Source organism: Marmota flaviventris, chromosome X, assembly GCF_047511675.1.
Source record: "Marmota flaviventris isolate mMarFla1 chromosome X, mMarFla1.hap1, whole genome shotgun sequence".
In the NCBI taxonomy this organism is placed as follows: domain Eukaryota; kingdom Metazoa; phylum Chordata; class Mammalia; order Rodentia; family Sciuridae; genus Marmota; species Marmota flaviventris.
In genome coordinates this window covers 133,858,723-133,872,609 of record NC_092518.1, presented here as the reverse complement: position 1 = coordinate 133,872,609, position 13,887 = coordinate 133,858,723, and the positions used below count along the sequence as shown (strand labels likewise).

The window sequence follows — 13,887 nt, the reverse complement described above, 5'->3', positions numbered from 1 at the left end:
GATTAAAGTCCATGATGTACTGCTGCTCTCTTCTTCATCTTCCTTGCACCCTCTCAAGACCCATTGCTCAGGTGGCCCCAAACTGCAGTAGCAGCCTCTGTGACTTTGTTGGTTTTGGCAAAGAGAAATTATATTTATTTCACAGGGATGGAGAAGAAGGGGAGACATGGCCAAAGCCACAGTGGGTGGGACAGGTAGGAAGCTGACTTCATGCAGGAGACACTGAAGAGACAGATGAAGCCTCTGTTCTGGAGGCGCTGGAGAGTTCAGAGGTATCATCAACCTTCTTTCCAAAAAGCTGCAAGATACAGTTTCTAAACTGGAAGGACAGAAAGCATTATTCAGCAAAGCAGAAGGGGCCAGTGTGCAGTTCTAAAGGGCATTCATTGTCATCTCGATGGTTTCACATCTTCCTGTTTCCCACTCAGAATCCTATCAGAGGGTTGGAGGAAGGCTTAGGTCATTTCTTGTACATGGGAGTTGTTTTAATCACTTGACCAAAATACCTGACAAGAACAACTTATAGGAGGAAAAATTTATTTTAGGTTGACAGTTTTAGAGGTTCAGTCCATGGCCAGCTGAATTCATTAGTCTTGCCCTGAGTTGAGGCAGAACATCATGGCAGAAGGGCCTGGCAGAGAAGGCTGCTCAGCTCATGGCAGCCAGGAAGAAGAAACAAAAGGAGAAGCTGACTACAAAGACACAATCCCCAAGGGCATGCTCCCAGTGTGCCCATGTGCATACTGTTACCAGCTAGTAGTACATTTATATTATTGACACATCAAATAGATTAATCCATTGATGAGGATATAGCTCTCATAATCTAATCATTTCACCGCTGAACGTTCCTAACACATGAGCTTGGTTGGAGAATCCCTCATAGCCAAGTCATAACATTTGATGGACATCTGATTTATCTAATTTAGCAGTTGATGGTGACTTGTGTGAGTTAAATGGCATTTCTCAAAGATATGTTCAGGTCCCAACACTGAAACCTGTGAATGTGTCCTTATTTGGAAACAGGATCTTTGAACATGTAATTAAGATGTATGTGAAGATGGGGGTTATACTGGTTAGGGTGGACCCTAATCCCATGGCTGATGTTCTTATAAGAAGGGGAAAATTTGGGCATAGTGACACAGACACAGAGGGAAGAAGGCCATATAAATGTGAAGGTAGATTGGAGTAATGCATCTTTGAGTTAAGAAACACCAAGGATTGCAAGCAAACACCACAAACTAGGAGAGAGGTACAGGGCTCATTCTCCTTCAGTGCCTTCAAAAGGAACCAACCCTACCAACACTTTGATTGCAGACTTCTGGCCTCCAGATCTGAGAGAGATTTAATTCTTATTGTTATAATTCATTAAGTTTGTGGTAGTTTGTTATGGAAGCCCCAAGATACCCATGCAGTGACCAAATACAATGCTAGTTAAGGAGACCATGCACACAATGACTGGTTTCTAAAGTGTCTGGCAAGAGGCTTATAGGCATTTTAGTAAATATGAATGTGATTGTGACCTTATTTGTAGCCCATCAATTTTAGGATTAGGTAAGGACTAGGTCAACAACAGTCCAGCCACCTCCCTCATCTCTTTACCAAGAAAGTCTTCTGGTAACAGTAGGGTACTTCTGTTTGCTAGTTGATTCCTGAAGAAATCTGGGTCATGATAATTTCTCAATTACATCTCATATCATTACTCAACTACCCATGATGCTTTGAGAAATTCGATCAAAATTACTCCCTAAATATTTCAGCCCTATTCTTGATTACCTCCAGCTCCCTCTGTCATCAAAATTCTAAAAATAAAAAAGATGATTATTGAAATTAATAAGAAACAGGTTGATCAGCAGAATGGACTCAGCTAAAGAGCTGGCAGAGAAGGCTAAGGAATTCAGTCAACAAATGCATTTGACATCTACTTACTGAGTGCCTACTATGTGCCAGACTCTGTGTTCTGGGGGGCAGATATAGCAGTGAAAATAAGAAAAAAAAAAACCCTATGTCCTCACAGAACTTCATTCCAGAAAGTTCTCTCAGAATGCAGCAGGACAGGATCACAATATGGAAAGGGTGAAAGCAAAGTTCAGAAGTCTGGCAAGATTCAGAAGTATAGACATCTGTCTAGAAGGGGGAGCTCTAGAAGGCAGAATGAAAAGAATCAGGTAGAGAGAGTACTTGGCAAGATAGTTTAGGATTCCAAAAACTGAAACCAGATCTAAAAAGAGATCCTCCTGAAAGAGAGGAAGTGAACCAGAGATCAAATTGTATTTTCTGGGCATGGACATGCCAACAAGACAGTTCTCAGGAATCAATTACAGAAACAGTCCTACTTACTATTAAGAAGTTACCAGGAAGAATGGGTGCTTAATGAATGTCTGGCTTAATACAGTCAGGGACAAGCTGAAGGGGATGGAGTCATGGGGCAGCTGTTAAGATGGAAGAGCAGATCTGGGGGTGTAGCTCAGTGATGCAGCACTAGCCTAGTGATGCAGCACTTGCCTAGGCAACTTCAGTCCCCAGAACTGCAAAAGAAAAAGAGGACAAAAGATGAAAGTGGAAAGAACAGTGGATTGGAAGTCAGACATTGAGTCTGGTGAAATGGGAAGACCCTGCAGAATTTTCTGGTTACTATCAAGTAACAGCTGCACCTTAATGAAATATAAATGATGGATTCAAGGAAGAGTAAGGTGAGCTGCACTTAGAAGATGATGAGGTCACCTGTAACCTACCAAGAGAATCTAGGAGTCATGTGCAACTTGCTACCAAAGCCATATAGGAATGGTTTCCATTAGGCAAGACCATTGCAAGACCAAAGTGTGTTTCCCCCAAAGTAACCCATGAACACTCTTAAATTATTGGTCAGTACAACAAAGAAGAACTTGTTTTTGTTCTTACAGGAAGACAAATTCAAGAAGTTACAGTTTGAAAGTGGAAAAATAAAGAGAAGAATGGAGTCTGTAAAACCAAGAATGGTATCCTTAGGGTCAGTGTAGAGGAGTTCACTGAATCCTAGAGCATTTGAATTCCAGGAAAGCCCCTGAAGCTTGATGACCCTAGTGATAATACCTAGAAGAGGGAAGAGCTTATAGCACACAAGCATGTTGGGAAGTATCTCCCTCTGGCTGAGATGAGAAATGGATTCCAGAGTATGTGCCTAAGACTTTTGCTAATGGCCAGATGAATGACTGGCTGTAGTTGGGTCACATGTTTAGCCTTTTCCTACTCATTATCCTAGAGGGTCATTAGCAGGCTTCTCAAATCCTCTGTGGGTTTTTTGTTGAAGACATGACTCCAGGTAGGAACCCTCACTGGGTTCTTGTGGGGTATGTTCTTGTGGAGTTTGATGTGTTTATGGCATTTCTTACCTGCCTGTTCATAAAGACGTAGATAACAGGATTGTAGATAGTGGCACTTTTGGCAAAGTAGGCTGGTACGGCGGCCACCAGAGGGTGGAAGGCATAGCCAGGGTTGGCAGTAGCAAAGCATGCAAAGGAGGCGTAGGGCCCCCAGCAGAGACAGTATGCAAGGACCATCACCACCACCATGCGTGTCACTTCCTTCTCAGCCTTCTGGGTGGACTCGGATTCTTTCTGCTGCTTCGCCACCTTGGGGAGAGAGGAACAGTGAGTGGGGGAGTCACCTGGGGTTCTGTATTTGTTATTGCTTGGGCAATAGGGAGGCAGCAAGAGGAGGGTGACCTAGGGCTAGGGAGATGAGGGTAGGAAGAGATGGTCACCTGCTACCCCAACCCTGCTGGAGGTGGCCAGCTTTCACCTGAGTCCTGCCTGGGGCAGACACCAAGGCTTGGGCTTTGAGATAGTGAGCAGCTGTCCTGGCCAAGGATGACTCTTTGAAGGTCTTTGGATTTATCCTGGCAGGAGCTTTGGAAAGGAGAATTAGAGACTAATCTCCTTAGCCTCATCTAATCACTTATCAGAAGTCCCCTCCTGTGCTCAGGTCTGAGTGGGGGCCTAAACAGATCACCAGAGGGTCAAGAATGAAGGAGTGAGGGCTGAGGATGTAACTCAGTAGGCAAGCACTTGTCTAGCATGTGTGAGGCCCTGGGTTTAATCCCCAGCACTAAAGAATGAAAGGGCTAACATGGTAGGAAATGGCGGGGGAGGCAAAAGCAGCCGAGGTTGCTCTAGCTAAACTAGAGGTTGGCAGGGTGCCCAATGGTAATACCAGAGTCACACATGCAATTTTCTCAGGCTTTCTAGAACAGGATTGCCCAGACTGCAGACAAAGGTTGTGCAGCCACCACCTCTACTTCCAGAACATTTTCACCACCCCAAAAGACAACTGCCCTGGATTCTTTGTCTTCATCCATACCTGATGGCAGGTAGCTAACTGAGTTGGGATGAAAGAAAATCTATGAGGGCTGGGATTGTGAGGTCTGGGACAGCAGGGCTGGGCCCCACAGACCCAGAGCTAATACTGCCCAAGCCATGGTTGGATACCTGTAGGAGCCAACTAAGTTGGTTCTGATATGTGAGCGCCAACCCAGGGGACCAAATTGCAGCCTCCAGCCCAAGGCATTGAGGTGATGGAGCTTATCACAAGTCCATGGCTTCCTCTAGGCAGAGCTTGTAAGCATCTGCTGATCCGATTTTGGACATAAGCAGCTTCACAAAGGAAAGGCACCACCCTGGAGGGCTTTCTGCTACCTGTGTCAGGCAAGGTCGCCTCAGTTAACAGATGATATGTGGAGATGGAGCTAATGATAGGGGAGTTGGTAGACAAAGGGACAACTTTATGGTGTGGGTAAGACCACAAGGGGAACACAGAGCTCTCAGTATCCCAGGACCCAATCTTAATCTTCTCCTTTGCTCTTATTTCCTGAAGGGGCTCCCTAGTGATAATCCAGCTGCCATGGGGGTAACATTGGGGGGGGTGGCTATGTATGGGATCAGCTTTCCAGGGTAGAGGGCCAGACACAGGAAGTTGGAGAGTAGGTCTAGGGGACAAATGACACTCTCAAGTGTACTCCTTGGTCCACCCCAACAGCCCTGTGAAAGGGATAAGGATGCTCTGGTGGCTTCACTCCATGAGAGAACTGTCCTGGGTCAAGGGAAAGACTCAGCTCTGCTCCCTAATTGGAAGCAGGAGGGCAGGGCAGTCTCTTCCCATCCTGCATGGATGAAGACAAGGGATCCAGGGCCAAAATGGAACCCTGGGTGTGCACCCAAAGGAACTGCCTGATTCACATCACCAGGTCTTAACATTTTCTTATAGGGGTGGAATCCACTTATCTGAGGATTTAAAAACAATAGTTTAAGATTCTCAGTGGACTGGTTTGAGAGCAGAGCAGCTTGGAGGCAGGAGAGTACACCAGGTAAGCCTCTGTCTTCACCCAGACACCCTGCCAGCCAGGGGTGAGGTCAGGAGGGAGGGGGACTTACTGCTCGGATGGCCAGCCACACTTGGAGGTAGCAGAGAATGATGATGCTGAGTGGGATGATGCAGCAGGTGACCATGAGGACCATCATGTAAGACTGCACCCCAGGGTATGAGTTGCCACTGAACACGTCTGGGCCACAGGATGTCTTCAGGCCATAGGGCCAGTACCTGAAGAGAAGGGCCAGTGGCCCATCCTGATGCAGGCTGGGGCAACCTGGGACCCCCAGCCCAGGTACACTCCTAACTTGCAGTTTTTAAATTGAGGTGAAATTCACATTACAGGAAATGAACCATTTTGAAGTGAACAGTTCAGTGGCATTTAATATTCACAAGGTTGTGCAGCCACCAACTCTACTTCCAGAACATTTTCACCACCCCAAAAGACAAGCCTTGGGTAGGATTTTGAAACTTTTGCTTATTCCAAGGACTTACACCTTCTCTCTTTTTATCTGGTTCCAGAAGATTTTCATCACCCTATTACACCTCTTTTTTTCAAAGGGAAGGCAAGAGTTCCTCTTGTTCTGATTTAAGAACTGCTGTGACTACCTGAATTTTTATTTCTCAGGTCAACTAGGCCATGACTGTAAAAAGGGACTTGCTCACCAACTGGCTATGCCCCAGAATGATGGAAGCTTCCCAAAGAAAGAGGCTTCCCTCTCTAAACATGACAAGATTTTATTCTTAAGATTGTCATGTAAGATGGCAAATGTGTCATCTGTGTCCTGTCCCTCCTGATCAAATATCTGTCATTTACTCATAAATTAGGGTCTTCTCCCAAAGAATCAGCCTGGCCAGGATACAGATGACCTACAGGCCCAGGTGTACCTACATCCTAAGAAGCCTCTGAAAGTGGGAAAGAGGCAGAAAGTATGAGAAAGGTCTAGCACAGAGCTAGCAAGAGGGCCCTGGAATCCAAACTTGCCCAGCATCAGGGACCATTTCTATATTGCAGCCAATCAAATTCATGTGTATTGCACACTTGAAGGAGTCTGGGGAGAATCTTGTGCTTCCCTTCACTTTATGCACAGGAAATGATTTGCCCCCAAGGTTACAAAGTCTGATCCTTCCCACTTGGCCCTAAAGGAGCCAGCCACATTTCTGGCTCCTTGCACCCTTACCTGCTCCAACCAAAGATGGGTGGGGCTGTCCACACAGCAGACCAGATCCAGGAAAAGGCAATGCCCACAATAGCCAGCTTGGCATCAAATCTCACATTGCCAAAGGGCTTGCAGACCACCAGCCACCTCTCCCAGGAAATGATGGCCAGGGACCAGAGGCCTGTGATCCCTACATGGGAGAGCAGACAGAGGGGGACTTTGAGACAAAGCAAAGGACAAACAGCCTCCAGCATCACTGTTTCCTTGTCAGAGTAGCAGACAGCTTTCAAAATCAAGCATTTCCCCTCCAAATTGCCAACTTAATTCTCCAAAAAAAGTGTTTTCAGGTCCTGGGTGCAAAGGGCTTCTTTCCCCACCTTGCCTCCTCACCAGCTCTAGCAGCTTAATTCCATCCCTGCTCCACCTTGTTACTCTCCTCTCCTCTCCCCTTTTCTTTCTTTTTTCTCTTTCATTCCTTTCTTCCATCCTTTCTTTCTTTCTTCCTTTCCTTTTCTTTTAATGTCAACTGCTTTTCCTCTGCAGCAGGCGCTCAGAGCTCTCAGTTTGGCTATTTAAGTTTCATGCCAGCCAGTCATGTGATCCTGAGGCTGGCAGCTTAGAACTTCTGGAGCTCACTCAACCTCCGCATCCCATCACCAAAGAGGAGACAAGAAAGAACCATAGCAGCTGATAGGCCTGTACTTTTTCACCCTTGGGGGCCCTGTTGGTACTTCTTGTCCTCTTTGTCACTAGTCCTTCCTTCCTCTGATACCATCAGTGGAAACTTTGATGGCCATATCCATACCAGCATGACTCTGAGATGCTGTTGTTCCAACTAAGAGCAAGGAAGTGGGCTGTGTCTAGTAACCTGTGCCCCTCCTGCCAATTCCAGTTCCTTTAGGCATTTGGGAACTGCTGAGATCCCCCGCAACCAACCAGAGTTGGGCAGGTGAGACAGCCTTCCATCTCCTGCCTTTGTCCCAGAGGTTGGCACACAGAATTCCGGGCTCCATGACCTGAGGTGGAAAAGCAGCATCTTTCATTCCATTAATAGACACTTGTCATTTCCTTCTATTGTGAATGTGGCAGTATTAGCAATACCCAGAGAAGTCATAGTTGTTTTCCTATTACTCTACAGAGGTGGTGGACTTTTTTCAAAACATCACCCACATTTTTTACTACACTGGAATTTTAGTCGTTGTCAGGGAAGATTCTGTTATTTGATACTTTAGTACAGAACAGTGTCACTAATTCTTTCTTTCTTTCTTTTTTTTTTTTTTGGTAGTGCTGGGGATCGAACCTAGGGGCTTCATGCATGCTAGGCAAGCACTCTATCACTGAGCCACATCCCCAGTCCTCACTAAGACTTTTAATAAATACTTTTAATACTTGTATTTTAGTGGAAGACTGTCACTAATTAATATTTAATACTTTGAAAATTATTTTTCAATATAATGAGCTGATTTTATAGTCCTATAGATATCATTTCATGCATTTACAAGTCTTCCCAGAGGGCTAAGGGTGTCCTCGGCACTAAAACTTATGCCAAAGTGCACCCATATGACCCAAGAACACGCTGTGAGGAGCCAGGTGTGGTGGCGTGTGCCTGTAGTCCTAGGTATTCAGGAGGCTGAGGTGTGAGGATCACTCGACTCCAGGAGTTTGAGACCAGCCTTTTGGCAACATAGAAAGGAGACCTCATTTCAAACAAAACAATACAACAACTACAGAAACACCATGAGAAAGGCAAGTAGGAAGACCTGGCACAAGCAGAGATAGATGATGCAAGGGGCACCTTGGGAAGGGAGATGTAGCCAACAAAGCACACACCTGCCACAGAAAGCAATGGACTCAAGGGATGGAGTTTCTCTCTGTGACTTTACTCAGTCACTTCACTTCTATACCATTGGGAGAGTGCTGGCATGTGGGTCAGCACCTCCTTGGTCTGAGCCATCATTTGCTAGTGTGAGGCAAGAGGCAGGGAGTAGGCTAAGAAGAATGGCCAGGAGGCAAGAGCAGGAGCCGCTTCTGGTGGATGTTGGGTGCCTGGTTAGGCAACTGGGGTTTTAGTGAGGCCCATTGGTGGGTCCCCCATCTCCAGGCTCCTCGTCCTGAAATAAAGTCTCTACTCCTGAGTATAACATTCATGGATTCCAAGACTTAGACCTTCCCACTTCGCGTCTGCTCAAAAGAACCACAGCGCTGTTACTCTGCTCCCTGGACTGTCAACCTTCCATGCCCGCTCCTTACCATTTTCTCCTCTGAGAAGACTAAGAGGATATCATGTGCTCACTATGTTGGAACAGTCCCCCTCCCCAGCAAAGAGCCTGGCATACTGGTACTTCTTGGCCACTGTTTATGAACCTGAGCCATTTGTGGCCCACAAGGATATTAGTGATGGAAATGAAGAAAAGGATCTGTGATCTAGTCTTGATATCCCCAAAGCTGTAATGAGAATCTTGTCTTTCCTTAGGGGAAGCATACACTGTGTAGGCAACCAAGAGGCAAAGGAGTCTGGCTTGAGAGATGGGATGAAACGGCACACATCTCTGATTCAGGTGGGACTTCTGTCCAGGGTGTCAAAAACCCTCCCCTCCTATACTGTTCTGAGATTATCTGGCCAGCCACACAGCCCCAAAGTGGTTGTCCCCCAGCAGAGGCTGTCTCAAGAGTAGGAACTCATGGTGTCTTGGACTCAAGCAAAGAGTATGAAGTGGGTGCTCAAATGGCAGCCTCCACAACCCTGGAAGCCTGTCTTCCCACTCCTGTGATGGCCTTGACCCAGCTTCCCTTGTGGGTCTGCCTCCCTTCATATTTGCACCACACACTCACACACACTATGGATGCACCTCAAGGTTTGTCATGTGGGGGTTTTCTTTACACACACCAGGTGGGGTCTCCCTGGCTTACCACACACGGAGACAGTGTAGCCCTCCACAACACACAGAGGGTGGCCCAGTACGAAGTAGCCGAAGAACTGGTTCACAACACTGATGGTGCTGGCAATGACGGTTTCTGCTAGGTCAGCGATTGCCAAGTTCACCAGGATCCAGTTCAGAGGGTGGCGCAGCTTCTTGAACTTCATGGTGGCCACCAGCACAAGCCCATTAGTGAAGACGGATGCGATAACCACAATGATCATCCAGGTGCTGGTAATGTGGTACACCCATCTGGGAGCAATGTGGTAATTGGGGCCTTCAAAGGGGCCTGGAGGCAGGAGGTAGAATAGAGAGAGGAGTTGGGCAGCAGCATCGCCCACCTGCACTGGTGCCCCAATTCCACCTTTCCCTCCCCTGTCAGAGCCTCTCCCACTGAGCCTCCACCCACTTCCTGCCCATCATCCTCGCCTTTGCTTATTCTCAAACTAGCTCCCCTTCTTCCTGTTTCTCAAGTTAGAGGCCATTGCATGATGGTTACCTACACTGGCAACCTGAAACAAAGAACAGAACTCCTCATGGTCTCTGCCAGTTGCTGATCTGCAGCTCCCAGTAGTTGAGTCACCACTTGGAGTGACAGTTGCATACCATTGCTTCTCTGCTTCCCTATCCCTTCTCCCCATCCCACCTCTTATGTTGCTTCCAGTGCATGCTCCATGTCCTTTGGTTTTTATACCTTTGCTCCCAGAGTCCTCTGTAAACCCAGCTCGGATGCATTTGCCTTCCAGAAGCTTTTCCAGATTCCCTAGCTAATGTCACTTCAAAGGCCCACTTGGGAAGCCAACCAACCACTCCTTGTATCATGTTCTAGCACATATTGGGGGTGACCAGTTGTCGTCATCTGAATTGTGTGTTGCCACAAATTCATGCTTAGATCTTAACCCCCAGGGTAATCTTAGGAGGAGAGGCCTTTGGGAGATAATTAGGTCATATAATGAGGACACAGCAAGAAGGCAGCAGTTTGTAACTGGAAAGAGGGCCCTCACCAGAATCCAACCAGGCTGGTTCCTTGATTTATAGCCTCTATAACTGTGAGAAATAAGTTTTTATTGTTTAAAAGTCACACAGTCTTTGGTAATTTCTTATAGCAGCCCATACTAAGACACCAGTGTACAAGTCTTATCTTCCTCACCAAAGACTATGATTCAATCATCTTACATATAGTGTCCAACGTAACATAGGTGCTCAGAGAATGAATAAGTGAATGTGTTATGAATTGAATTGTTTCCCCCTCAAATTCATGTGTTGGAGTTCTAACTTCCAGCACCTTAGAATGTGACCTTATTTGGAGATGGAGTCTTTATAGAAGTGATCATGTTGAAATGAGGTCCTAATCCAATAGGACTGGTGATCTTATATAAAGGGGGAAATTTGGACGCACAGAGAGAAGGCCATGTGAAGATGAAGACAGAGATTCCATAAGCCAAGGAATGCCACAGATTGCCAGCAACCACCAGAAACGAGGGGAGAGGCATGCCTTGATTTCAGATTTCTGGTCTCCAAAACTGAGAGACAATACATTTCTGTTGTTTAAGCCACTCAGATGGCGGCACTCTGTCATAGAAGCCCTAACAAACTCAGAATAAAAAGGAGAGTAGTTCACTTTATTATACTACAGAGGTTCTATACTTTTTTATTTAAATAAACTTTTTTGCCACCATGACTTTGGGCAGAATACTTTGAGGGATTTCAAACCTCAGTCTCTGCTGCCATATAATAAGGCCTCACGGCATCTAGGAAAACATCCATGGAGAGCCACCTGTACTTATCAGGATGCTTCAGTTGTGTGTTGCAAAAACCCAACCCAAAATAGTTTAAGGAAAACAGAGCTGTCCTAGCTATGGCTAGGAGAGACAGGGAAATCTCACCCCCAGCACAACTGGGCCCCATGATGCCACTGTTTCCCTCTGTGCAAGCATTCCATTGGTTTCTCATACAAGGACCTCCTAGAAACCTTGCACAGGAATTCCCAAAACCCCCTATACAAACTGTGCAGAAAGACCATTGACAACAGAAGAACCCCATGGTCTCAGTCTCTATACAAAAGGAGCAAAGCAAAGCAATGAGCCTTCCAATAGACCCAAGAACAGAAAACCCCAAAATAGCCAACACATCTTACCCAGAAAGTAGAGCAGATTAATTGGAGAAAAGCAGCTGAAACTGGAAAGTGTTTTGAAAACTCCAGTGTGTAGACAAGTGAAAGGACTGGAACAGTCTAGGTGCTAAAGTCTCTCAAAACAAGGCAGCCAGGGACCTTCCCAAATAACTGATAGAGTCTAAACTGAACAGAGCAGGTACAAGTGGGGCAAAGAAGGACCAGGTCTGAGCATCAGTGGGGAAAGGGGAGGGAACAGGAGCTTCTAGCTGTGCTACCAGAGTGAGTGTCTTGGCCTGCTCCTCTCTTCTGAAAGTTCTGGAACTGGTTTCATGAAGAATTGAGCAATAGAAGAGTATCAAAAGTCAACTTCCAAGCAAATTAATTCTAAGAAATGTAGGAAGGCCTAGGGATATGGCTCAGTGGCTAGTGCTTGCAGAGCATTCCCTGGGTTCTATCCTCAGTACTGCAAAACAAACAAACAAAAACAAAGAAAAGAAAGAGAAATAAAAACGTACAAAGAGGAAGAGAATCTGGTGTGGATGCGACAGGGAATATGGATCTCTTCAAATCCACCTTGTATTCTAGATTTTTCTTTGTAAACTTATAACTACTTTATTACATAATATAAAACAAAATTAAAATTAAAAAGCAACCCCTGATTATCAAAAACAAAATAAATGAAACTAATGAAATAAATGAAACTGCCTATCCAGTCAGTAATATAATCCCATAGAGAGGGACTGTTCTAACAAGACAGAAATCACACCAGTGTGACTACATGACCTAGTAGCAAATACCCTAAGGATCAAAAGACCTGTACAAATGCTAGGTTTTTGGTAATCATGTTATTGGTAGTAATGTTGGTATCCTTATTTTGAGATGTGTGTGTGTGTGTGTGTGTGTGTGTTATGAAATAGAGCAAATGAGTAATCACATGATGCTCCACTCCAATTCCTGAACAACTGGATTCTTAGTGGAAGATAAAGGAGACACAGATGTAAAACACACTGGCCTCCACTGGTGAGCCAAGTCATTATTTTGGGAATGGAGAAATAAAAGGAAAGAATCCAGTATTTATCCTCTCTGTTATATTCCCTGTGCCCCTAAGGAACCCAAGAGTAGAAATAGGGCCTTTATCAATGTAGTCCAGCTAGTCAGTGAAGATTAGGAGTCAGTATGTTTGACATCTCCAATGCTTTGCTGGGTCTGAGAACTGAGTTCCAGCAACCACTCACACCCCCAGAACAAGTGGCCCTCCTAATAAAGTCAGCTTGCCAAAACACATCAACACACCAACCTGCCTCTAGCCAGACCTTCAGATCAGCTACCAAGGCACAGGAAAATGATAATGAGTTCAGTGGGATATTGCTGACTCAAGACAGAGGTGAGATTTTGAGGATGGACCTGGAGATGGGTGCCAGGGGATAATGGTGTCACTAGCCTCCTCAGTGCTTGGAAGGGCCCACATACAAAGCTTTTTGCCTGGGCAACTTCCAGGGGCAGAGCTTGGGCTGCCCTGATGAGACTTTTCACCTTTTGATTGGGCTGTGCCTCTGTGTACTAGGACTGTTCAAAATGGAAAGCCTGCCCCAGGCACCAGTCACTTCTCCCCAGAAGTGAGCACTCAAAGGCTGTGTGCCCTACACACAGAATTGGGACAAGATGGCTGCGAGAGTCTCTTTCAACCTTAAGGTTCTCGAAGTTACTCGCTTTCTGCAGTTGCCTCCCCCAGCTTCCCCATTGGTTGGTGGGTTGGTGTATTGCTCCAGGCCAGTCCTCCAGCCTCCTTGAAGCTTTAGGAGGTGTAAAACCAGTTCCTTCCCCAGGTAGGGGCAGCCGCCAGAGAGTTTTATGTAATGAAAGCCCACCAGCAGTGTAGACAATGACTACAGACCATAAAGAAAGAGTTTCTGAATCCTTCAGTGGACATGGATTCTTATCAGCTTAGGGAAGCCTATGTGGTGTTTGAAAATGCATCTTTCATAGTATGGTGTCATTTTATATCGGGAAAACACCCCCCCATTCATGTCATCATGAAAGCTAAGGGAGATGGTGGGATGTATAGAAGAGAGATTCCCTGGAGTCAGGAGGGTGGCTGGAGGCCCCCAGTGCAACCACCCTTGCCTGACGGTCAAGCCTGCATAGCACCTCTCGCTCACCTCTGGTGGCGTTGCTGTTGGTATAGGTGAAGATGCTCGACTGGGTGCTGTCCTCATGGCTGTCTTGCGGCTGCCCACCTGCAAGCCTTTGGGGGTCCCACCGCTGGGCCATGGCTGTGGAAAGCCCTGTCACTGATGCCTGCCAGCCCTGCATACTGCCTGGGGGTCATGGCGCTTTATACCAGCCTATGGGA

At 46.2% G+C, this 13,887-nt stretch overlaps 1 protein-coding gene across 1 annotated transcript; it reads right to left on the bottom strand.

Moving 5' to 3' along the window:
- Window positions 1-208: 208 nt before the first annotated feature.
- LOC114080170 (medium-wave-sensitive opsin 1) lies at window positions 209-13,805 on the bottom strand. The gene is made up of 6 exons (XM_027921758.3): window positions 13,694-13,805; window positions 9,411-9,707; window positions 6,522-6,690; window positions 5,406-5,571; window positions 3,369-3,608; window positions 209-319 (listed from the first exon to the last, which is right to left on the bottom strand). The coding sequence occupies exons 1-6, from the start codon at window positions 13,803-13,805 to the stop codon at window positions 209-211; spliced, it is 1,095 nt and encodes a 364-aa protein (XP_027777559.2).
- Window positions 13,806-13,887: the final 82 nt, after the last annotated feature.

Bases quoted from the DNA above. Each gene is read 5' to 3' on its own strand.
- LOC114080170 (XM_027921758.3), bottom strand. From the start codon at position 13,805: ATGGCCCAGCGGTGGGACCCCCAAAGGCTTGCAGGTGGGCAGCCGCAA. The intron at 5,572-6,521 runs GTAAGGGTGCAA...CCTTCTCTTCAG, and splicing joins CCCATCTTTGGTTGGAGCAG to GTACTGGCCCTATGGCCTGA. The intron at 3,609-5,405 runs GTAAGTCCCCCT...TCTCTCCCCAAG, and splicing joins TGTGGCTGGCCATCCGAGCA to GTGGCGAAGCAGCAGAAAGA.